Here is a 25,668-nt window from a genome sequence, read left to right as displayed (position 1 = left end):
CCAGCACTAACACAAGCCAGCGGGTATGAGTAATGCTCCATTCCATTTAAACTGGGAGCTGGGGATTTCCCGGCTCAAAGGTCAGGAAGGCCCCTGTGATGTCACCTGTCCTCGGGTTTTCTCTGCAGAACTCGGGGGAGCCTCATCAGCCCCGACCTCAAAATCCAAGATGGCAGCTCTGCCCTTCAACAGTAGTCATAGTCGTAGTAAATATTGTTTATTAGCACTTCTGTCTTTTTTGTGTCTCATTAAATCAGTTGTACACACAGTACTGTCTAACTTATATCTGCTCTATCATGTTGCTACACTGTTTGTATGCGCAAAATATCATGAAATGCATTGTTATGAACTGTTATTATTGCTAACAATGGCTAGAACTAACCCTGGCAGGTTTCCCAACTGTTTAAATGGAACGCCGACAACTGGGATGTTCCAAGTTCCCAATGTAAATTGAATGGACTATAAGTACCAGGTTGCCAGACGTGTTCCTGTCTGTCTCTGCTGCTCCAGGCTTGGCTCCGGCCGGAGCTCCATGGTTCGGGGCCTGCAGGGGCCCTGTCTCTCCCTGGGTTCCAGGCCTGGTCTTGGGCTCCAGGGGCCCTGTCTCTCCCTGGGTCCCTGCCTGGGATCCAGGCCTGGTCCTGGGCTCGGTCTCTCCCGGTCGCCCAGGCCTGCTCGTGGCTTCGGTCCCTGCCCGTGGCCCAGGCCTGCTCCCTGTCTCTGCCTGGAGTTAGTGTTAATTTTGTTAACAAAAACTATGACCAAATAAGCTAAAGAGAGCCAAAGGCACACCCACTTCCGGGTTAGATATACGAACCGAGGGATTTCATCCGCCATTTATTTTTCCAGACATTTTGTAAAATGCTTCTAAAAATAGTTGTACTTGGTCAAACCAAGCAATTCAGCTATAATCAGGAGATACCATAGAACATTTCACTCAGACACACAAAAAGGCGGATACAAAAAATCAATTAATCAACATTGTGTGAGTGAAATGTTATATGGTCTCTCCTGATTCTAAATATAGCTGAATCGCTTGGTTTGACCAAGTAAAACTATTTTTAGAAGCATTAACATTAGCATTAGCATGATAAGCATTAACCCATTATAAGCATTAACCCACTGTATGCTTAACCCAGTGGGCGTGACTTTGGTTGTCTATAGACAGTTTCAACTCGATAACATAAACATTCTAAATTTAAATGGTAAATGGACTGTATTTATAGAGCGCATTTTATATAGTCTATCGCAGGGGTTCCCAAACTTAAGAATGCCGCAGTCTACTTTGAAATCTGACAATCTTCTGGGGCACACCCAACCCTTTAATCATTCATCAAGCCTTCATCAGGAAAGAGTCCATTATGTTCAGTCTTGGTTTTTGGATATGTGAATGTTCTTAATTAAGAGTGAGAAAGAATTGACTGAATAATTATGCAGAATATATGATGAGCATTGTAAAGCCACAGCATAGTAAAGAGGATATTAATGCGATGTGTGTAATTCTTCATAGATCTAGCCTCATAATTTTGCTCTCAAACTGCACCAGATTGATGAATTTTACTTTAAAATTATCAAAATTTTCTTCCAGGGGTGGTATACCCCCGGAGCCTCCTAGGGGGTCTGCGGACCACCTGCCAAATGACCCCACCTCTTTCCAAATCAAACATATGCCCTTGTATGTATGTACTGTATGTATGTGTGTGTGTGTGTGCGTGTGTGTGTGTGTGTGTGTGTGTGTGTGTGTGTGTGTGTGTGTGTGTGTGTAAAACACGATACATAAGAATAAAAGTAGAGACTAGATAAAGAACTAGAACGACCACACTGTGAATATATGCCTCCGCCAACAAGTGAGCAGTCGACATCCATGTCCAGACTTTGACGTTTGAGCCTAATGTGATGAAATTCAGTCAAGGCGTTCCTGAGATTTCACGTGATCCTTGAGTCCAAGTGGACGTTTGAGGCAAATCCAAAGAAATTCCGTAAAGGCGTCCCTGAGATATAGCATTAACAAGCTTGAGAATGGCATTCGTGAGGTCACAGTGACCTTGACCTTTGACCACCAAAATCTAATCAGTTCATCCTTGAGTCCAAGTCGACATTTGAGCCAAATTGGAAGAAATTCCAGCAAGATATCTCGTTAACGAGCTTGGAAATGGCGTTTGTAAGGTCACAGTGACCTTGAACTTTGACCACCAAAATGTAATCAGTTCATCCTTGAGTCCAAGTGGACGTTTGAGCCAAATTTGACAAAATTCCGTCAAGGCGTTCCTGAGATATCACGTTAATGAACATCAGACAGAAGTACGTATAGACGTACGTACAGACGTAAAGACGGACAACCCGAAACCAAAATGTCTCCAGCTCAGCTATTGCCAGCGGAGGGCATAAAAATAGCAGACAAAATGAACACTACCTGGAGTCCAGGTGTGGTCATGAGGGGAGTGTCCCCCTCGCTCTCTGCCCGAGTTCCACACCTGCTCCTGGGCTCGCTCTCTCCCCGCCACCCAGGCCTCTGGAGCTCGCTCCCTGCTGGGTGTCCAGGCCTGCCCCCTGCTGGCCTCTGGTCCTTGGGGCCAGGCATCCTTTGCCACAAGCCTCGGAGGCAGCCTCGCATTGGGTGGGGCCAAGGAACCAGGATCCGCTCCATTGGCAAAACCGCCCAACGACATGACCGAACAGCTGGTGGTTGGGTATTCTACTGTTCCTATAGAAACACTCTGGAGGTCCTCATACCTGATTGGATAAAAAACAAACATTGTATGTTATTATTTATTTATTCATATAGTTTATTTGATAGGGACAATGCAAGTTAACATAGTAACATTTAACTGATGTTTTGCATAAAGAGTTTATAGCCATTGCTAGTTTCCAACTCCTGTCCCTCCCTAGTTGGGCTTTTAGTAAAAGATAAAAGGAGTATATTAAAGTTACAACATACAATTATCACATTATATAAGAAGAGAAAAAATCAATACAGTGTAGGGACGACAGAAGCAGAGGTATTGTTGACCCAGAAAGTCGCTGTCGTCATTTTTTTAACATTGTGGAGTGCTGATATCCCGGACCTCGATACAGAATTTGATTGGGGTGAAGTTTGGTATAATATTCTGTTAGCTTCGAGAAATCACCAGCAGATTCACTACAACTTTGTACACAGAACATATATGATGCCTCAATGAAGGTTATTCCTGAACCCAATTGTAAACTATGCTCCGCAGATTTTATTGGCACTTTTTTCCATATGATTTGGGACTGTCCCCCAGTGTCTGAGTTCTGGGAGATGGTTTCCCACAACCTTTCTGTAATATTTGGTACTGAAGTGCCTCCGTCGCCTATCATATTGCTACTTAAAGGGGGACTAACCCCCTAGATATGTATTAGAACAGTGATTTGAAAATACCTATGGAAAAAACCAAGAAATGACATATACTCTTGTCTATACTAGACTCTTTGGCTGTGTTAAGTCAAGATTTTTTTTCGGAAATCGACGCCATTACAGTTTGCCTACTGCCTCAAAAATAATTTATTTGAGAGGGGCGATATCTTTATAAATATCAACAATTAGCCAACGCTGGTGGCCTGTATGGAAACAGAAAATCCTGAAATGGTTGATAGTTATATCAATTTGGCCATTCAGTGGCGAACTAGAAATTTAATTATTTTTGTCCCATTTTGTCCCATGTGTGTGTGCGTGGCTTGCATGTGGCTTGTCTAAACTTACGTTAAGAGCCTCGCTGCTCGCAGCACACAGCACACAGTGAGGACAAACCTCTCGCTCTGGGGTAACACAATGCGAGATTTCTCCACGTAATTCCCTCGTCTAACTAGAGATAAACCGCGCAATGAAATCCGTTTTTAATTTGCGTTTTGGGGCTTGGGGAGAGCTCTTCTCCTCCTCACACTGTTCCCATGCAAATCCCCCCGAGCAGCACACACACACAGACAGAGCCAGTCGCTCTGCTCTGCTGACTTGATTTCCATAAAAGTTGGCGTTGCTTGTACACAGTGATGATATTATATTAGCCGATATGTTTAGAGAAGCTTTGTCACATTGTCACGTCGTAGTATAGCGTTATATTTTACATGTCCGCTAAACTGCGACGAGATTTGTTTGCTGAAATGTCAGACTGTTGAAAGCCCCCGCCTCTCACTGCTGCTGTGTGCTGCTGCTGCTGCGCGCCCCCGCGGGTGCATGAGAGAGCAGACTGGCCGAGAGAAGTGCTTCTGAAGTCGGACTGATAGCCGCGGAAATGTCAGACTGTGCTCTCTGTGCTGAGCACAGAGCTGCTGCTGCTGCTGCTGCTGCTGCTGCTGCTGCTGCTGCTGCGCGCGCGCCCGGAGCTTGGTGCTAGTGCATGAGGTTACAGTACGACTCTCTCCCGCCCGCTCCCGCCTGGCTGGGCTGGAGACAGTGCTTCCAACTCGGACTGATAATATAAACATCATCATTCGAGCTTATCCAGGTAAGATATCAATAAAGTAATGACACATTCAGCGGGAAACTAACTATAATTAAGACATGTGCCAACTTTGACGACGTTTGGTTCAGTATTTTAAGAGCAAACTTCAATAGGAATAGGCTTGGAGTTCTGAGGAGCCGAAAGGGTACAGGGGGGGTAGGGGAGTAATTATCTTGAAATCCCATAGTCTTTGGGAACACTGTGACGTCAATGTGTTCCTAATCTCCCATTCATTTGAGGAAAAAAAAAAAAAGCAGTCTTTGACCCTAAGAGGGCGCTTATGCCAGGTATGCTGCTGAAAAATGATACAAATGGTAAAATGGCAACAGTTTGGTGTCAAATGTGGAAATTCTGACCAGAATTCTTCACACATCACCCCCAAAGTCATATATATTGGTTAAAAGCTGAAAAAAAGTGTTTTGGAGGTTAGTTACACTTTAATGACTTGTCTATCCTGGGCTTGACACCAAGTAAAAAACGTGCCCTATTAGCTGGGCTCACGGCGGCAAAAAGATTGGTTGCCACACGGTGGAAACCACCCCTCACCCTTTGTTTTAGAGAGTGGGATCTTACGTATCTAGACATTCTATACCTGGAATTGTCAACAGCCCGTGTTCATGGGGCGAAAGAGCCCACATTGGAAATGTGGAATCGTTTTTCAGAAAACCTTAAAAGTCTGTGACAGATTGATGAGAATGACTTACCTTCTTCTACCGTAAGCTCTTTTCATCTTTAGAGCATCTTGGGCTTGAGACTCGTCATTCTAAAACATTAAAGTACAGAACAGTGATGTAGAGATCCAGCGCTATGCAGGAAGTCAACACATTTTCAGTAGGGGGATGCACGACATATCAGCAATCATATCAGTATCGGCCGATGTTAGTAATTTGTTAACATATCGGCATCGTTCCGATGTTGCAATGTTAATATTGGTTCTCGGTATCAGCTAAAATGTTGACATTGAGAGGAAACAATGCGGTAAATCTATCATTTATGGGCTTTTCCAAATGTTTTGGAGATAAACAAAGACATTACTTTTTCAAATTCACAGTGTGTACATGTGTTTTTCAGTATGTACAAAATGTGATGATCATAGAAATGTGTTTTTATACAGATCATATCGACATTGGTAAATATCGGTTATCGGTCATAGCAGCAATGTTAATATTGTTGATCGTATCGGCCAATCGGTACATCCCTAATTTTCTTTTGGTAACAGAAGAAGAAGTTGCTAAAGCGTAGTGTGAACAACAGCGTTGTTTGTGTGAGTGTGTTCTTCATCATCGTCTTCTGGCAACCAGCTTGCAGCTGCTAAGTGTGTGTTGGAGATGGAAATTAAATGAATTTAATGAAAATAAAATTATCAAAATATTGGGGGCAATTGTTGCCCCTGGATCATGGTTTTTAGGGGCATTCTGACATTTGTTGGGGGCATTTTTGCCCTTGCCCCTGGCTAAATTCCTACACTGGGAAACAAGTCATGGACTTTATTGTGTTTTAATTCCTCGACAATTTTAATACTGGTGTATGGATTTTATCTGTTAATTTGTATTTTTAACACCTGTCTTAAATGAATAAATTCATTCATTCTCACCTTAGGATGTCCGATCACACTCAGTTCACAGGCTCTGTCTGGCATGCGCTGAACAACTGTTGGAAAAGATCAAAATTCATTTAAAATCGTGAAAACAGTATTGCACTTTTCATAAGAAAAGAAAGTCTGCATTTAGCTGTGTTGAGAACAGTATGGGTGTACATTAAACCAAGGCCGTAGCCATGGAGGCAACATTGGGGGGGACCAAATCTGTCAGGAGGACAGCGGTCCCCCCACCATCCCCCACATGTTGGCATCATCATGCTCTTGCTCTCTCTCTTTACTCTGAACGCAGCAGTTTTATTTATGCACTAGAAATTTTATAATAGTTCTTAGTTTCCGCTTTGAATCCATTTATTTCTCTATAGTCTATTCTTTATAGCCTCTATAGTCGATCTTTATTCCAGTGATGTCATTAAGAGGCCGACTTTGCAGCAAGAATACATAATTGGTCCGCATTCAACAGCATGCATGTTATTCTCGGTAAGGATGCTTTCGTTATTGAAACAGACAACATGCACACTCCATCTATCTGCATTTGCGGACACTTATTATGAGCCAATATGGTCTGGATGAATGCTCGTTTCTGATTGGCCAGCAGATGTGCGTTACAATCATTTAACGCACACGTAGCCCTGCTCAATTTTAATCACATGTAAATCCATCTGCTACCCAATGGGCACAGCTGTTTAATCAAACGGCACAGGCAACCACCCCTCCTCCGCCCGTGATGGTTCTTCGCCTCCACGCCGTGCATTAAAACCGTTTAACGCACACCTAGGAGTTGATTATCCCTTGCCTTGATGAAAAAACAAGGCAGCTTAAAAGTAATAACTGAGACAGTTATTGATGAGAGGTGTGCGTATGCAGTTTGAATTTCCAGCTATACACACCTTCATCTCTCCCACTGCACACCTGGCACCTGCGTCCGCCAGGCTCTCCTCACAAGTTTAACAATAAACTTCATTGTCCAAAATGACATCAATGCAATGAAACAGTAAACTTCACTGGGAAAAAAATAATAATCTGCAATATCGGCCAACATATCGGTTGACCGATAGATCAGTCAGGATCTACGTGATACCGGCCAAAAGCCGCAAAGAGTGACATCACTGCTGATATCACAATCACTCAGGCGACAGCTGGCTGCTGGCCTAAATCTGGCTCTGTCTGAAGCTGACTGACTGACTCACAACCCTGAGGACAAATTACATCATCAGTGGCCAGCAGCCAAGCTGTCTAGCAATATTTTTGTCAGGCAGCCAGATGACTGATGACATCATCAGTGATGTCATCGGTAACATGCTGACTTGACTTTAATCTCAGAATTCTGAATTTAATCTCAGAATTATTACTTTAAACTAAGAATTATGACTATCTTCTCAGAATTCTGACTTAAACTCAGGACTCAAATAAATATTTCACATGTGGCCCTAATCAACTTCTGCAGTTTTAAATTGTGTGTAGTGTAAAAAAAAAAGAAAAAAAAAGGGGGGGGGGGGGGGGGGACGACCGGATTGCAATTCCAGGCGACCACACTTGGGGTCGCGACCCCAAGGTTGGGAACCACTGCTGTAGAGCTTTGACTACGTCCTAAAGAGTTCCGCCAGAAACTGACACATTTCTGGAGTAAAATCTTTTTCTTTTTTTTACCTGGACATGGCACAGCACTTTTTGGTTGAGACTGGGCAGACCTTCTCTTCCTTGGCAAGAGAGACATCTTACAGATCACCACTGAAAACAGGTAGAGAAAACAATATATCAGCTGTGGCCCTATGGGGACTAAATTATATCAGCTGGGCTTCTGTGGTAGAGGCAGCAATAGGCAGCAAGAGGCAGCAAGGCATCTAGTCTGCTGATAAGCTGTAGAAGAAGAAGCTCGCCAGATAGCTCGCTAGCAGATTAGCATGTAGAAAATTAGTAAAATATCAGAAACAACGTTATCTTTATGAGGTTTTAATAATGTTAGTAGACACGCGTAACTGTATTGCTCTCGTTGTGAGGCCAGTTTATCAAAAATAATGGATATTTTGAAATCCGATTTACTTTGTGGAAGCTATTTGTAAGGTTACTCACGAGTCACGCGAGCGCAAGGGGGGCAGCACGGGACCCGGAAGCGGGGGAAACTCGCCATTCAAAACAATGAGCGCGGGTATGAATTTTGTAAATAAACAAAAATGAACTTCGGTTTTTAGCCCGAATATTGCCAAAGACCTCATTAATTCATAACAGGCCTAAAGTCATCTTATAGCATTCGGGCGCACTTAGTGACAAGCAAGACAACCGTAAAACGGACAGGCTACACCAGGCAGCGCTGCGTTGCGTGTACACCGGACCGAAGGACAGTAACATTGAATCTATTTCCTCTATTCTCCAAGTATGATCTTTTTTAGCTGGTGAGTGCGGATCTACCAGCCATTTTGTGCCTGAAGGACAGTAACACTGAATCTATTTCCTCTCCCATTAGATTTTTTAGGTGGTGAGTGCAGCAAATCTATCCAACCCTGATCCTCTCCTATAGCCTGTCGTTATTGTAACAAACACCAGATGGGGCATGCTATGAGATTTGTTCATTATTATTACCTGTTGTGAAATGAGCTGAGCAGACAGACAGACATAGCCTAATAATAGAAGAAATTGACTTGGGGGACCCAAGTCTGTGCTTAGTACCCCCAAAGCTACCGTTGCGTAGCAACAACAGACCGGAAGACTCCAGAGTAACCTTACGAATCAGCAGCTAACAGGCTGGAGGCTCACATCATGGATACTACAGAACACAAGAAGAACACAAGCCAGGCGGACGGTCACGTGGTCAGACCCACCGTTAACGTCACTACTCCCCCGCCCCCTCTCCCCATGCTTCTGCAGCACAAAAATCCATTTATCCAATCAAACATTGAAGCTGGTGGTATCAAAACCCAATGGGTGACGTCACTCACGCCTCTATAGAGACAGTCCGCATGTCTGGGAACGCCCACAATAGACGCTGGGGGGCGGGGTCAGGGTGGGGTAAATTCCCCCGTTCTATCCATTCAGCAAAGTTAGAATTTAGCTGATAGCCCAGCCCAGGCAGACACGATCGGGGATTTAACCACCGCAGTAAACGCACATCTGAGCAGACGTCTTGTGTTCTGCTCTAGAACCCCCAAACCTGTAGTTTAGAGCCGCAGCACCGTCTTTTGGTGAGTCAGCCCATGAGATATATGGGCGGTTTTACCCCACTCGCGCGCCAGCCGTTTAACATTTTGTGGGCGTTCCCAGACATGCGGACTGTCTCTATAAGAATTTTACGAAATGTCTATGGGAAAATAAATGGCGGATGAAATCCCTTGGTTTGTATGCTGCACGCGGAAGCGGGCGTGGCTTTGGCACTATGTCGGTCTCTGTGTGTGGAGAAAAAACACTAAACGTTGAGGCCTTGATATACTTGCGCGTCAAATCGCGCTTAATAGCTTGCCTTCCTCAGAGCAAGGCGCAAGGCCCGCAGAAAGCCTGACAGTCAGACAGCTTTATGAGGAGAGAAATGTGTGGAGCCTACCGTGCTGCTGTCCACTCCCTGTGCGAGGTTAGCCTCCATGTCTCCAGCCTGGCCTGCTCACAGGCTGCCTGGCTTTCCCCAGGCACTGCTCCAGGCAGGCTAACCACAGGAAGGCCTCGGCCCGCTGGGGAAAAACAACAATAACTCCCGGACTAACCTAACCCAACACAAACAACAGCAGAGAGAGAGCAGCGAGTTCACTCACTGGCAAAACAACAGTCTGGGCCAAAAACCCCTGTCATCCGGCGGAAACACACCACGTCATCCGGTGGGCACGACGCCGGGAGGCTAAAAAATAAAACAATTCTGCTCTGAAAACAGGACTTCATAGTAACGTATTAAATAGATGTGATGCGCGTTATCTAGCTATGTAAGCTAGCTCTAAAAAATAAAATGAAAATGAACTAACACCATATAAAACCATCCTTCTATGGCCGGATGAAGCACCGGAAACACGGCGGATGACATTTCCTGTAGTAATGGGTACCAGGCATGGATGTATTGGTACCAGGCCTCCTTTGAGAGCCGCATCTCCTGCTGCCTTCAGTGGCTGTAGGAGATATTGTAAATTTCTTGCTAGGGACATTTTTAATTTCTCACATGAAGGGTGGGGTGTGCAGCTGGAATTCTGTAGTCTTGATCTTGTGGTAGGCTTTCTGGATCACAGGGATTATATCTGTTCCATCCCTACAGGACGGGCACACTGCCAGGATGCGGAGAATCATGGCCGACCCCTCCCACCCACCCAGGTCATAAACTCGTTAGGGCTCTCCCGCTTGGCAGAAGACTGATGTCTGGCAGTAGCCTAGGTAAACCCAGCCCCCACGTGACCTGCTCTCTCAGTTCCCAGTCACTGGGGGCTGGGTTTACCCAGGCTAGTCTGGCAGTACCAGAACCTCTCGGCACAGGGGCAGCTTCTACCCCAACTGTCATCCGCCTCTTAAACGAGACCTGAAAGCTCCCACAAATAAGGACTTTATCACTCCCCTAGTCTCAAATGGGCAGACCCAACGTCATGCTGTGAAAAGGGCCTACAAACTCCTCTCCTCATAGCGGTTGCTTTTAGGTGACGAAGGATTACCCGAGTTTAGCCGTTGGGCAGACTCGACTGAAAAAGTAGGTTTCAATCAGTAGAGGGCACACTTGCTGCATGAAAATGATAAAGTGTGTAGAATTCTAACAATGTGGAGATTTTGACCAAAGCCATATACATTGGTTTAAAGTAGATTTGGGGGTTTACAGTAGTTACAGTGCAGTAGGCCTACAGTATTTGTAAATGTACTTAGTTACTTTCCACCATTGTTCAAGAGAAGTGCGCTTCAGCCATTCTGATTGTAGCTCTCTCTCTCGCTGCCTCTCTCCCCCCCCAGTCTCCCTCTCTGTCTGTCTCTCTCTCGACACTTGATAGCTCAGCTCTGCACTACAGGCAGGTTTGCTCTGCTGGGTGTGCAGGGTGTGTGTGTGTGTGTGTGGGTGTGTGGGGGGGGGTGGTGGTGGTGGGGGGGGGGGGGGGGGGTCACACCCTAGGCCTAAAAAGGCAAAGCAGCTGCTGGGACCCAGCAGGTCTAAGAATAACCCGTGTGTGTGTGCGTGTGTGCATGCATGTATGTGTGTCATCAAACAAACTTAATCTGCCTTTTTCACAGCAGCCATTTTGTGTCTATAAGGCAGGAAGTAACACAGGTGTAAGCAAAACATTAATGAGGGCCCCGGCACTGGAACACCTATGGATTGGAAGTTGGAAACCCTCATTAAAGTTCTGCTTGCACCTGTGTTTCTTCCTGCCTTTTAGACACAAAATGACTGCTGTGAAAAAGGTCAATTAAACCAAACATACAAAAAACTTAAAAGAAAGATAAAAGCGCAGCAGTTTGGAAGCTCTGTCCACAATGCAACCATCTAGCAGCTCCAGAGTGGCTGTTGAGATCAGATTACCAGTACCTTGAAGCTCTCTCTTTCTCTCTCTCCCTCGCTCCCCCTCTCTCGTGAACTGCCCTGCTGATCTAATTCTATCAGGGCAGAGGGGGAAAACATTTCGGCTGCTCTCTCTCTCTCTACCGCCTCAAACTCAACCAGGCAAAGGGCAAAGGCTGACTGATTCTCACCGCCTTAACTTGGGTCTTGATCTGTCTACCCACCCCCACCTACAGGTCAACGGACCCCCCCCCCCCCCCTTTTTCCACACCTGAGAGAAGAAACTGAAAAAGGGAAATTAAAATTGAGCTCTTGAGAATGGACAGAGAGGTGTAGAGCTGTTTGTGGTGGTTGCTGACCCAGGATCGGACATTGGGATTAAAGTGCACAGCAGAGCAGTGGAGGATCTGTTATATTTATGTGTTTTCATGGCGGCGGCGACTCCATAAAGGATTATCTGTTGTTATTTTCAAGCCATGACTGAGACAGTGGAAGGTACAGTACACCTTTCTAAAATACATGGTAACTCTTTATTTGGATAGTCTGCCTACAGAGAGTCTACAGCAAGGGTGTCAAACATATGGCCCGGGGGCCAGAACCGGCCCGCCAAAGGGTCCAATCTGGGCTGGCCCACAGGATGACTTTGCAATGTGTGAAATTTGCACCGAGTCCTTAGCCCTCTGGGGTCTAAGCCATTTTTTCATATTTTTGATCTGTCTGGTCTCCTTGTCTAATAATGTGTATATAACCTAAACACTGTAATGCAAAATCAAGTGATATAGCTACAGCTACTATTTTTCAGGACAATCTGGACTATCAGAATATGTATGCTGCAATGATGTCACACAAATGTATATTGTTATATGATCATAAAGAAAAAGTGGAAATTAGTATGGAAATTGCACTGAGAAGTCCTTGGCTCAGGATTTGACACCTAATATTGATGCACTTGTGAAGGCTGGGTACCAGGTTTCAAGTCAAGTCAAGTAGCCTATTCATGTCTTCATGTTTTTGACAGTAGATTTGATACGACAGGCATATGGTAGCTGAGATAACCCTATGCCAAACCGTGTTCTTATACCTGTACCTAATCTTTACACTAAACGAAACAGGAACATTTGGAGGTGTTGTTATTTATAGGTTATTGTGCATTTATTTTGTTTGTCTGGCTCACATCGAGACCAAATTGGCTCAAGTGGCAAACCCCATGTAGCCCGTGAACTAAAATGAGTTTGACACCCCGTGGTTTACAGAGTAGGGCTATGTGTAACATTTCAACATCTTATTAGTTGACATTCAACAATTTACTTTGTAAATGTCTAACATATTATCTATAGAGAGTATGGTTAGTCAGGAATGTCATACCGAATCGACCTGGATAGCTAGGCTTAGATAGTGAGGTAATATGCAGTTGTGCGGTGGTAGCATGGAGGGGGGTGTTTCCAGGACGCTGGATTACACCGTTAAGCCTTCTTGAGGTGTCGTGGGCCTAACTTAACGAAACGTCGGTGAAGGAAGGTGCCCACTTGAAAACCCCAATGACATGCTTCATCCTGCTGTTGGCTAGGGTAGGTAACTGGTGATTTGTGTCTTGTTTATTAGTTTGTTAGCCTGTTAGCTTGTTTTATTCTGGATTGGGCTTCTAAATGTGTTTTTCCTCGGATTTTGGCACAAGGGATAGTAACATCTTGTCCTGTGTATTAATTAATGTGACAATTCATGAACATAGAATAAAGAAGAGGAATGAAGACCGCACACTTCTCTATTATATAATACAATTCATGAAAATATCTACATATTCTCAGAATCATTTAGTAGTTGAATTGTTGAATGTCAACTGTCAACTAATAAACCTGTTGAAATGTTATAAATACTCTGTAACTTTGGAGGGGGACTATCGAAATAAAATGTTACAAAATAATATGAGTGACATGCTCTGACAAAATCAGTCACATGTCGCACTGGCTCGCTTGTGTAGAAACGTGATTTTATGAGAAAATATTGATTTTGGCTGTTTTGGGAGTTTCACTAGATTTGAGTAAAATAAAGCCTTGGCTTTCATTCTGTGTAAAGATTATTGTGAAATTCAAACGGTAAATATAGATTTGAAGCTCGTAAAGGTTATCTGGGGTGACAAGCAGAACTAGCTTACTGTGTCAAACTTTGAGGCCTTTTTTCTCCTCAAAAACATAGTTTGGAAACAGTATGACATCACTGATGACATCACTGATGACATAATCAGTGATGGTATGACATCATTGATGACATCACTGATGTCATTAGGTAATTAGGACAATCACCTAATTAAAAAAATCTGGCTCTTTACACTTCCTGAAAGTTTCAGCCCGATCGCACGTAAAACAGCATAGCTGTGGCCGGCCCAAATTCTTGAGACAGACGACAGACAGAGTCCCCATTGCCAAATTGATATAGGCCGCGTCTCGATTCCTAGGCTCGTCTGCTGCGCGGGTTTGCTATCGCCAACCCTGCAGCTCGCATATGCAGCTCGGCCGCTGCGTGGTCTCGCCTGCTCTATTGGCACGCACGCAATGTCTCCCTCTCTCGCTCCCTCAGTCTCTCTCCCCCTCTCTCTCTCCCTCAGTCTCTCTCCCTCTCCCTCACTCTCTCTCCCTCTCCTCTCCCCCTCTCTCTCCCTCTCCTCTCTCTCCCTCTCCCTCAGTCTCTCTGTGTGTATGACATCACTGACCTAATAGCCTCAGCCTTAGGGCAATCAGCCTTGGGACAATTAGGGCAATTAATCTGCCCTAATTAAAAAATCCGGCTCCGTCAGGTCACCCGCACGGGTGCTCTTTACACCCCCTGAAAGTTTCAGCCCGACCGCACGTAAAATGACATAGCTATGGCCGGACAAAATTCTTGAAACAGACAGACAGAGAAACAAACAGAGTCCACATTGCCAAATTTATATAAGATAGATAGATAGATAGATAGATAGATAGATAGATAGATAGATAGATAGATAGATAGATAGATAGATAGATAGATAGATAGATAGATAGATAGAAAGATAGATAGATGTTTTGCCAATGAAAAATACACATGGTGTGACTAAGAGGCCTGTGACTGTCTGTTATGCTATGTTGTGTGTGTGTGTGTGTGTGTGTGTGTGTGTGTGTGTGTGTGTGTGTGTGTGTGTGTGTGTGTGTGTGTGTGTGTGTGTGTGTGTGTGTGCGCGTGCGTGCATGCGTGCGTGTGTGTGTGTGTGACTGTTGTGCAAAGGAATCTCCTGATTGGAAGTATCTAAAAATATGAGGTGCTCTCATGTATCGCTATTACTGTGCAGCTTGCAGTCCCTGTCCCATGCTCAGTTCACTTCACCACAGTGCTGCCTCTATACAGCCTATCAGTCCCTCTAGGAATTTGTGATTTTGCAATCGCAATAATTAATGCAAATTCAACCAATCACCGCAATATTTGCGGGGCCTTGCAATTTTTCTAATTTCTCAGCAAAAACTACAAATAAAGGTTCTTCATCTTGCAATTTTTGCCTGTTCCCACAATTGCATTGCAATTTTTGAGAAAACTTGCCATTAGGTAGTAGTTAGAAAAAATATCAGATTCCCCCCCCCCTCAACTTATAATTTTTGCCAGTTCCCAGTAGTTTTCTGATTTTCACCTGTATTACATCACTTAAAAGCAGCAGCAGCTGGATAATAATGTTAATACTTTGATAATAGTCACACACCATGGTCAAGTTTAGCATTAATGTTAGTTTGCATTGACCATAATATTAACACTAGCTACGAACTAACGTGGTAGCTAGACCCTTATTGTCCAAACTCACACGCACACTTTTTGTAAAATTCGTATTTTATGGTTTGTCTTCGGTGTATGTTCGGGCGTAAGCTATGAAAAGGATAACGCTAATATGTTAGCATTGTTAGCACAGCTGGGCGCAGACCACCGATACTGTAGACCTACCTGCTAATCACATTGAACTCATGTTAAAATAGGCTGCTAGCATTCACTCAGCGAAAAAAGTTGAGATCAGAATCCTTGTATAGCCTGTTGGTACAATCAATTTCAGAGCAAGAAGGTATATTTGCATTAAATTATCAAAAAGACCCAGGAGGTCCAGTCAAATCAGCCTAATGTTAGCTGACTGAGCAGAGCGGCTAGCTACCACCAGCGGCTAGCGGGCAGAAGCTGCCTGTCACTCAAAAAGGCCACGCCCTTAATTATGCATAACATTAAACCTTAATTAAATGTAAATGGTCAACACTTGCCCCCTACAGTTGTTATGAAAAGGTGAAATTAGCTATACAGACCAAAACCGTGTTTTGCCCCATACTGGAAAGATGTTTAATTAATTTAATTGGTTTTTAATCCTGTTACAAACAGGGTGAATGCCACTGCACCCAGCCCTGAGTGGCCATTCAAGGAACTACAGCTTGCAGGAACCCTTCCTGAACTTCAGGTGGGAAGTAAGCTTGCCCACTGCTCATACCCCACCAGCTTCCCACCCCTTTTACCTCTACACTATACCCAGACGCCCTTAGTCCTTACCCAAGTGCTTAACTGGCGGTGTCATACTTCTGCGGTTATTTTGGGAAAGTAATTAAAAAGTAGTGTACTAAGTAATGAGTTACTCTACACAGTAATATTGTAAAGTAATATTCATTTCAAATTAAAGTAACTAGTAATATGTAATATATTTCATTTTTAATGTTACATTTTGAAAGTAACTTGCCCAACAATGACCATATTCGGTTATCTCTTCCTCAGTGCGGTCGTCCACCACCACCACCACCATGGTAATTGACGGTAAGAGCGCTGGGTCTCTGCCCGCACGAGGATCCAAGAAGACCCTGAGCGACGACTTCTACTCCACCTTCAGCTCGCCGCTGGCCTGGATCCTCGTGGTGGCCCTTGTCGTCACCTGGTCCTGTGTCTTCGTCATCATGTTTGATCTCACCGACTACAAGACCATCTCAGGTAAGGAGAGGTGTTTGTCAATCTCGCTCACTTCTCAGCTCTTTCAGGTACAGTCGGGGGGTTCTTCGTTAGCCGGGGGAATGAGGATGCAGTGGAAGAGGATTTTGCTTATTGTTTGAGAGTTGGGAAACGCCCTGTAGTTAGTAAATGTAAATAGAAACAGGAAGATTTAGAGGTGTTGTTATTTATAGGTTATTATGCATTGATTTTCTTTGTCTGGCCCACTTGAGACCAAATTAGGCCGCATGTGGCCTGTGAAACTAAAATGAGCTAAGGTAAACAGCAGGGGCACGTCGCTATACTTTCTACTGCACACATAGAGAAGAGAAGGGCACTTATCTCCTCATCTTACTATTGAGAAGATGGCAAATAGGAGAATCTCTCCAAATGTTGGCGTGTTCCTGAAGTTTAAAGCTATCAAGCTCCATGAATATCTTGATGTGATGTCAGGTCACATTGCCTGTTTGACCAATTATCAGCAGGAATAAGGAAAATGCAACAAAACAACAAACAACAAAGACGGACCAAAGTGCAAGAGGGACCAATAGTTGTTTTTTAATAACCTTACTTTTTTGGGGGGGGGGGGAGTCATGACTTTACTAATACTATTATTAGTGTAGGCCTACAGCTCACTTAACCCTGCATCTGCCCTCCTCCTCTTCTTCCGTAACCATAAGCTCCATATTTCTTCACTCACCTGAGAGATTTCTGTGATTTGTATGTTTTTTTCTAGGGATGCACTGATATATCGGCAGTATAGCGGCCGATATTGGCCTTGGTGACTGCAATCGGCAAAAAGGTAGCATTCACCGATTGCACCCAGTGGCTGATATTTATCAGTTTATTAGTTGGGTCACATAATCGCTGCCTGGCTACCATACCCTCGCACCTATAGACAGTTTTAACTCGATATTTTAAATTGCCCCCATCTTACTTCCTGTTGCAGTGTTTGCTAATACAATAACTGACAGGACATAAGCTAGGTTCCAAACTGTTCCCTAGCAATACAATTCTGTGAAAACCGCCTATACATGTAAAGATTATTCTTGTTGAGTAGGTAGTTGTATAGCAGGTTAAAAAGGCTTTGGAAACAGTTTTTTCCCCACAAAAGTATCTTTGTCATGTGGAAGAAGGTTATATTAAAGATTGTTTGCTCAATAATTAAATTTGTATGATTGAATTTGTGCTCATTAAAAGATAGAGTGTGATGAAGGTCTCAAAAGACATTAAAACTGTTCACTTATTTGTTTATAATGATGATTTCTTTGTTTCCCTTTGTTGTGTCAGAGAATGGATAATAAAAATATGTATATCATTTAATTTAATTTCATTTAATTTCATTTCATTTACAGTATTTATTTGTTTGTTCCGACCCATACACAACAGCAACAACACCACAACCCTCAATTTACACACTCCTTGGCCAGAAAGGAGCAGGAAGAAAAAAACATTCAGTAGAGAATTGATGCTTGAAATTATATTTCTTTCTGTGGTCCTCGTCCACTGAAGTAAAAACAAACAACTTTTGCAAATCTTCTGGCAATACTCTGCTTTTTCTTTATACAGAACCAACAATGTTTGTAATTCAACTAAATACGTTTGATTAATCTTGATTAAGTTCTATTTGTGTTTGTATGTTCTCTTGAGTCGACATTATGAATGATTCTTATTGCTCTTTTCTGTAATATAAACAATGCTTTTATATTGCTCATATACATGTTGCCCCACACTTCCACACCATAAGTAAAATAAGGCAAAAATAATAGAACAGTACAAAATCCGCATTGCCTTGTAATCCAACACATACTTTTCTCTGTTCAAAACAGAAATATTCTTAGAACAATTTTGTTTTTACGTAATGCTATGTGAGTCAATTTATCATCCATAATTACTTCCAAAAACCTAAATTCAGACACTCTTTCAATATATACCAAAATTCAATATACATCTATGGACAATAAAACATTTTTATCTTTTTTTTAAACCATGTTTTCTTTTCAGATTTAGTGATAACTTATTTAAATCAAACCATCTTTTATGTTTGACCATTTAATTTGCAATGCTTTTTGCCAAAGCTTTCAAATCATCTCCTGAACTAAAAAAATGTGTGTCATCTGCAAACAAAACAAACTGCAACTTTGACACATCACATCATTGATGTACAAAATAAAAAGTTTCGCCGACAAAGACCGAGCCCTGTGGGACTCCACATTCAATCTTCAAATGTATTACCAGCAAACTACCTATTGTTGTCTGTTATCCAAACTAATTGCTTAACCAATCTAGAACTACCCCTCTCACCCCATATGCATGCAACTTTTAATAAAAAATAACGTGATCTATTGTATCAAATGTTTTTTTTTGGCCAGCGCGCCAGTGCAGGCCTGTCAACTACACATGTCCAGTCCGATTTGCGTGCCGATCTGCGTGCCGATCTGCTCAGTGCTCACCATGTCTGCTGCATGCCAATCCGAGGAAGCCTTTCAGCCTTTGGGTGGGATGCTGCAGTATAGCCAATCAGAAATGCATTTTGCAAGCAGTTTCCAGCTTTACTTTACTCATCAGTTTGACGTTTTCTCGTCCAAAATAATCCAGCCATGTAACGTACCTATCCAACACCGCCTCGCACGTACAGGACAAGGACCGCGCAGCGCATCGCATTACAAAGCAGACTCTAGCGATGCGATGCACGGGGAGGCTGCTGCCAAAGAACTTGCATTGCAAAGAACTGATATTCAACAAGTTCAACCCACCCCTGCTTTCTCAACCCACCCCAACACACAGCTAATCCGCCATTTCGGACAGACTATAATGACCTCTGGCTAATGTTTTTCAGGCCAAAATGGTGGCAGCGCTGCTTCCAAAACCACGTGATACCCAGAGTGCCTTGCGCCACCGACGAAAGACGAGCAGTCGGGCGTCTGGAGGAGGGGGGGTTACGTTTACTAAAGTGAATGTTTTTGAATAGATCATTTGATCAATCACCTAAAGACTTTTCAAACATATTTGATTGCAGGATGATGTTTTCTTTGTTGTGTTTGTGAGGGCCAGATGTTATAGTATTCACTCTGGGGCCACGCCTGTGGAACCAGCTCCCAGGAACTGTTGGGCCTCTGAATCCCTCGCTGTTTTTAAAACGAACCTTAAGACCCACCTGTCCCGCTCTGTTAGTGTTCCTTGAGCTCAAGTTATTCATGCATTAGAGAAAAAAAACGTTTTCTTTTTTTACCGTTGAGTTCCCAGATTGCCTACAACCCGATGGCCGTTCCATCACAATGTGAACACATTACTGTCTCTGCTAACAGTAACAGCATTCCTCACTCCCTCCAAGGGCCCTTAAAAGGATAAAATGTGCAAAAAAATACATCACTCACATGACAGTGTTCAAATTTTGCATTGGGGCCAGCGGTTGGGGCCAGTTCTATTGCAGTGTATGCGGTGGGCAGGGTAGGCCCCACTATAAACCATATGTGTCATTTCACCTTTGATTGAAAAACGCTCTAGCTTTATTTTGGGCCAAACAGGTTTGAGTTGAGCTGTGCTGGACAGAGATCTGTTTGGAGACAAATAATAAGGAAAACAAAAGTGCACATTTAAATAGGCCTACATAAAAACACATCAATGAACATTGATGTATTTTCTTTAATCTGGTGGAAGCATTTTTCAATCAAAGGTGAAACGACATAGATACTGTATGATGGTATATAGTGGTGGGCTACTTGCACTTGCAAAATTCCAATGCTGTGACGTGAGTGATGTCTTATCCTTGTTTTTAGGGTCCTTGACTCCCTCTTCTTCTTGCTTATTGTCCTGTCTCTCCTTCTGCAGGTGGCGCACCTCCTGCCGTCAGGAAGGTGTTAAAGGAAACAGGGCGTAGAGGCAAGCTGCTTCTAACTCCTTGCTAATGCGAAGCAGTTGAGAGGCCTTTCCAGGGTTGCTTACTTAACTAATTGGCTAACAAGGACTGCTAATATTAGCTATTAATGATATAAAATATTTCACAGACGTCTGTAGAAGGTTGCTGAACAGTTTTTTTTGTAGATAATAGACTATTTTCACAGCAACCATTCTGAGGTGGTAGAGCAGGAAGTAAATCAGGTGTAACCAATACTATTAATGATGGTTCCATTCCAATTAGGTGTTCTAGTGCCAGGGCCCTCATGAATGTTATTGGTTACACCTGGTTTACTTCCTGTGCCACCACTTAAAAATGGTTGCTGTGAAAAGGGCCCATTGCCTTTTTGATAATGAAAGTAGCCGTATATATATGTAACCGAGTTGAATCAGCACGGATTCCTCGTGAGTCCCGAATGGTAGCGAGTGGATTGGTTAAACTCACTCCCCAGTATAAAGGCATGTTAATCAGCTCCACCAAGGGAGCTAGCTCTCTTGGCGCAGTGGTTAACATGTCGGACTCCCAAGCCGAAGGTCGGCGGTTCGTACCCACCCCTGGACAAGCCCTTAACATGGGTTGCTGCATGTACCACCTACACAACGCCGTTACATATATATATGCAATAACATAATGTGAATAGTATATAGTTTACTGAGTAGAAAAGAGATTTTTGATATGTCTTGGCATGTTTATCGTTTATCATTCATTACATCACCTGCATAATTCTGTGAAACAGAAAAGGAAATGGAAATATTGAGTCCGACTGCAAACAAAACTTGTTCAGATATTTGAAAACCATTTCAAAAACATATTTTGCATTCAAACAAAAAAGAAAAGAAATGGTTTTGAATATCTGAACTACTTGAGGTGAGCCTGATTTTCTTTACACTTGAATGGCCTCAAAAACGGATGTCCTAAATGCATTCAGCTGCTTTATTTATTTATGTATTTATTTATTTTATTATTTATTTATTTATTTATTTATTTTTAAGCGTTAAGGGCTGACAATTTTTCAGGTTCTGCAAAGCAAATTGGCATGGATAGCACCATGCTTTCTGAGCCGAGGAAAATCCCCGTTCGTCTGCTTGCAGGAACTCGTCAGTATGGCTCATTATTAATGCTCGTTAAGATATACAGAAAGTAAAACATCTGTAGTTGGAACAGCTGCCCTCGAGCAGAATCTGTTCACTTCCATCGTCATTTGGAGACCAAAGTGCTTGTGAATGAACGGGGATCTTCTCGGTGCAGGCTAGATGGAGGGAAGGTAAACATTGTTCATTGCACATACAACCCACAGTGTAATGAATCAAAGGCAAAGCCGATTTTCAACCGGCTTTGCCTTTGTAAAGTACTCTTTTAAAGATTAAATTTAAATGTCTTATCTTGTCTGAACAATGTATTAAATAAAGACAACCAATGTGTATTGGACCTAGACGGGTTAAAACCATCCTGATTCTTATCTCACATCCTGTTTGGCTCTACGTATGAGTCTGGACTCCAATCCATGCACAGCAATTTCAGTGGGCAGAAGTACTTGCCTTGACAGACATCTCCTTCAGCCAATCAGTGTCGCCAAATCCAGTCCTTCAGCCAATCAGCGTCGGTTCCAGTGAAATCCAAATCCACTCGGAAGAACGGCGAAAACTTCTTGTTTAATATATTATCATTGGGTCTATTTCTGCAATAACTGCACTTATAGAGGGTATGAATGTGATGTCACAGAGGCAGAAGTCACTGCAGGGTCACGCCCACTGAGTCACAGCAACACTGAGTGCAGTAATCAGCCTAGATAACTGACACCTGCTGCTCAGGGAGGAACTTGACACTCATTTTGACACTCATTCCCGATTGAGGGGGCGTGTTCCAGTGGGTGTGCATACCCTCTATAGCTTCCGGACGTTAACACTACTTGTTGCTTCGGGAGCTGCAGAACCATGGGAGCAGCCATTATTGTTTGGACAGCGGCTTCCCTGATTGGCCGGTTAAGATGTCAACTACGAGGCAGGTCCCATTGGCCCGTGCACTTTGTAATCTCTGAAAACGCCCACCCCAGGCTGGAGGCCAGGCCAGACGGTCCCGCAGAATGAAACAAAATTGTGAGTTCACGTGATCGGATGGTTTACCATACCAAGCTATATTGGACCATGCCTACAACAAAAATCCAAATATGCAGTTTTCTTCCTCTCTTACACAGTTGTTTCCACAATGCAAGTCTCTGAAACAGTCTTTGGATTCAAATCAGTTCAAAATGAACTATGAGTAGTGTTTGCATTGGGAAGACTGTTTTCAAAAGTGTATGATATGCAGAACGCCGCTTGCAGTGGTTAAATTTGAAGGTGGGTGAACCTTGTACTTGCCCGCTGCCCCACTCCAATTTCACCACCTGCTATTGAATGAAAGCTTTTTTGACATTTCCTGGAAGCAGACAAAGCCAATAGACAAACAAAGGCTTTCAAATTAAGAAGACTAAACACCGGAAAATTGGAAACTCTTACTGAAATTGGATTAATTGGTATTTGGCGTGATCTGTTTTCAGGGAAACCTATATGATTATGAATGAGTTTCTGTGTGTGTGTGTGTGTGTGTGTGTGTGTGCGTGTGCGTGTGCTTGCATGTAGGATATAGAGAGCCAAAATCACACCAACTTCCGGTTTAGCCAAATTAACCTACAGTAGGGATTTCATCGGCCATTTATTTTTGCATACATTTCGGAAAATGTTTATAAAAATGTTTTTACTTGGTTAAACCAAGTGATTCAGCTATATTTAGAATCAGGAGACTAGGAGAGACCATTTCACTAGGCCTAAACGTATGTTTTCCACATTATCTCTCTCTTTTTTTGTTTTTGTTTGTTTTGGTCCAAGTAAAATGTTATATAGTCTCTCCTCATTTGAAATATAGTTGATTCACTTGGTTTGACCAAGTAAAACCATTTTTATTTTTAAATATTTTTTTCCCAGATTTTTTATCCCATTTTTATCCCCCTTAGTCCTAATTTACTTTTATTTATCCTGGTTGCTACTCCACCCTCTGCCGATCTGGGGAGAGCCGAAACTGGCTCCATGCTTCCTCCGAGACATGGGCAGTTAGCCAGCCGCTTCTTTTCACCTGACAGGGGAAGCTTCACTGGTAGGACATAGCACGTGGGAGGTTCACGCTATTCCAACCGGTTCCCCTCCCTCCGAACAGGCGCCCTTAACGACCAGAGGAGGAACCACATTAGCAACCAGGATATTGCATGTTTTGGTGAAGGGGGTTCCTATATGAAGGAAAACCCCCGGGAGGCACGGGGAGAACATGCAAACTCGACACAGAAAGGCCCTTTTGACGACCCCACCCGGGCGGTGGGCACTCGAGGACATGCGGACGGGCACGCATTCCTTCAGCGTTCACAGCGTCCCAGGTGAGAATCAAACCCAGGACCTTTGAGCTGTGACGCGACAGTGCTTACCACTACACCACCGTACCCCCCAAGTAAAACCATTTTTATAAACATTTTACGAAACGTCTATGGAAAAATTAATGGTGGAAAATTCCTTGGTTTATATACCTAACCTGGAACAGGGCGTGACTTTGGCATTTCATATGATTATGAATGAAAATGAATGAGTTTCTGTATGTGTGTGTGTTGGATGGAGGCGATGCATGAGAGTAGGTCTTCACATGTGTGTGGATTCTCCAACAGGGGGCATCAGCAAGATGAGCTCCGACCCCATGAAGGCAGTGAACGACGCCGTGGATGGATCGGCTAACTTGCTGGGCGTCATATTCAACTTTGCTGCCAACCTGGTTGCTCCGGAAGACGATGAAGGTATGCCATGCCACACACACACACACACACACACACACACACACACACACACACACACACACACACACACACACACACACAAACTAGAAACATAAGCCACTTTCAGACATGAACTCTCTCAAGACTATGGCGTTACCATTTCAGACGACAGGCAATTTTTCGTGTCATTTGTCTTCACACATGAGGAAATCCCCTGTGTGGTTTGGTCGAGTAGAAGACAGTACAAGAGAGTATTGTGTTCTTTAATGTAGACTATATCAGAGATATTTTTTCAGAAAGCAATTCTCCACTCCTTGGGAAAAAAAAATGTTAACACTTGCGATGTGCCAAAAACGAGCTGCTTGTGATGTACCAAAAAAAGTGGTCTGCCAAATATTGGCCGCAGTAACATGAAATGCTGCTGTGTCAAAAATAGACCAGACGAGGAAACTCTTGATATAGGCCGCAAGCTGCCCGTGCCGCAGCCGGTGTGACCGGTCTAATCAGATAACAAGGGTACCGAAATGAAACTGAAGAAGGCCATTTGGCTGAAGCATTCATTGCTGCTGCGCCCAGATGACTGATTAAACTTTTGAAAGGACAAGTTATGTTTATCAGCCACAAACAGCAGAGTCCTACTCAGTATGCCTTTAAAAAGCCAAGATAACATTGTTTGAGGAGCATGTTGGATTTGTTGATGAAGAAACAGGAGAAATAATAATCGATTATATCTGACGACGCTATTGCTAACTCATGTCCACCTCTCTGTTGTCTAGGAACCCTGTACGCAGTGAGGAAAAAAGGTTTGTACTGACACAACCATTGAGCTTAACTTCCTGTCTTTCATTCATACAGAATAAAGGCTGTTACACACTGGGAGAGGATTCTTCTTCTTTGTGTGATTACTTCGCACGTCAATAATATTCTTCGAACCTACAGTATATCAGTCAATGCAACCGTGCATACCAACAGCAAAGTTTCACTGAGCGATATTGCGGCTTTTATTTTTTCAGACCAAGGTCGATTCTTCAGAAATTGGCTTCCGACATGTACACATCTGTTGCTGTGATTGACAGGTGTGTCAAAATTCGCCTTCCAATTTCGTCCTGTTTAGTCACGTCGCTCTTGGTGTGTAACGACCTTAAAGCCCCCCACCAGTCAGTTTTCCTGCCTGTATAACCGGCTGGTGTTCCATGTCAAACACACATGAGCGCGTGCTGTATAATCGTACGTCATCATCATTTGCGCCAAAGATCATATATTGATAAGAACCGAAGGAGTATACCTTGTTCCACTGCAACATCATGGCTGCAGCGCTGTTATAAAAAAAAGGATAAGAGCCTTGCTTGTGCCTTCAATATACGATCTTTGTCTCCCTTCCAGGCGGTAGACCGGAGCAATAATGTCTGCCTTTACCTCCGCAAAATGTTCGTCCAGAAGCCACAATATTGTTATAAATATCAACAACCAGCCAACAGATATCAAAGCTGGTGGGCTTTATGGAAAGTGCGTGACTCGAAC

General features: G+C 43.3%; 1 protein-coding gene across 2 annotated transcripts in view; it reads right to left on the bottom strand.

The window, feature by feature from the left end:
* The window catches only part of LOC310781967 (uncharacterized protein), a 30,366-nt gene extending 20,624 nt beyond the window's left edge, over nt 1-9,742 (bottom strand). For both annotated transcript variants that reach the window (XM_083642618.1, XM_083642619.1), the window contains exons 1-6: nt 9,593-9,742; nt 7,708-7,788; nt 6,055-6,110; nt 5,165-5,223; nt 2,414-2,733; nt 470-724 (exon numbers count right to left, since the gene is read on the bottom strand). In XM_083642618.1, coding sequence (XP_083498744.1) covers nt 470-724; nt 2,414-2,733; nt 5,165-5,223; nt 6,055-6,110; nt 7,708-7,774 — 757 coding nt within the window. In that variant the 5' untranslated portion in view covers nt 7,775-7,788; nt 9,593-9,742. The remainder of the gene's footprint in view (nt 1-469; nt 725-2,413; nt 2,734-5,164; nt 5,224-6,054; nt 6,111-7,707; nt 7,789-9,592) is intronic.
* Nucleotides 9,743-25,668: the final 15,926 nt, after the last annotated feature.

Source organism: Poromitra crassiceps, assembly GCF_964638095.1.
Source record: "Poromitra crassiceps genome assembly, chromosome: 9".
Classification (NCBI taxonomy): Eukaryota; Metazoa; Chordata; class Actinopteri; order Beryciformes; family Melamphaidae; genus Poromitra; species Poromitra crassiceps.
The sequence above is the reverse complement of the archived record's forward strand: the minus strand, read 5'-3'. Positions and strand labels throughout refer to the sequence as shown.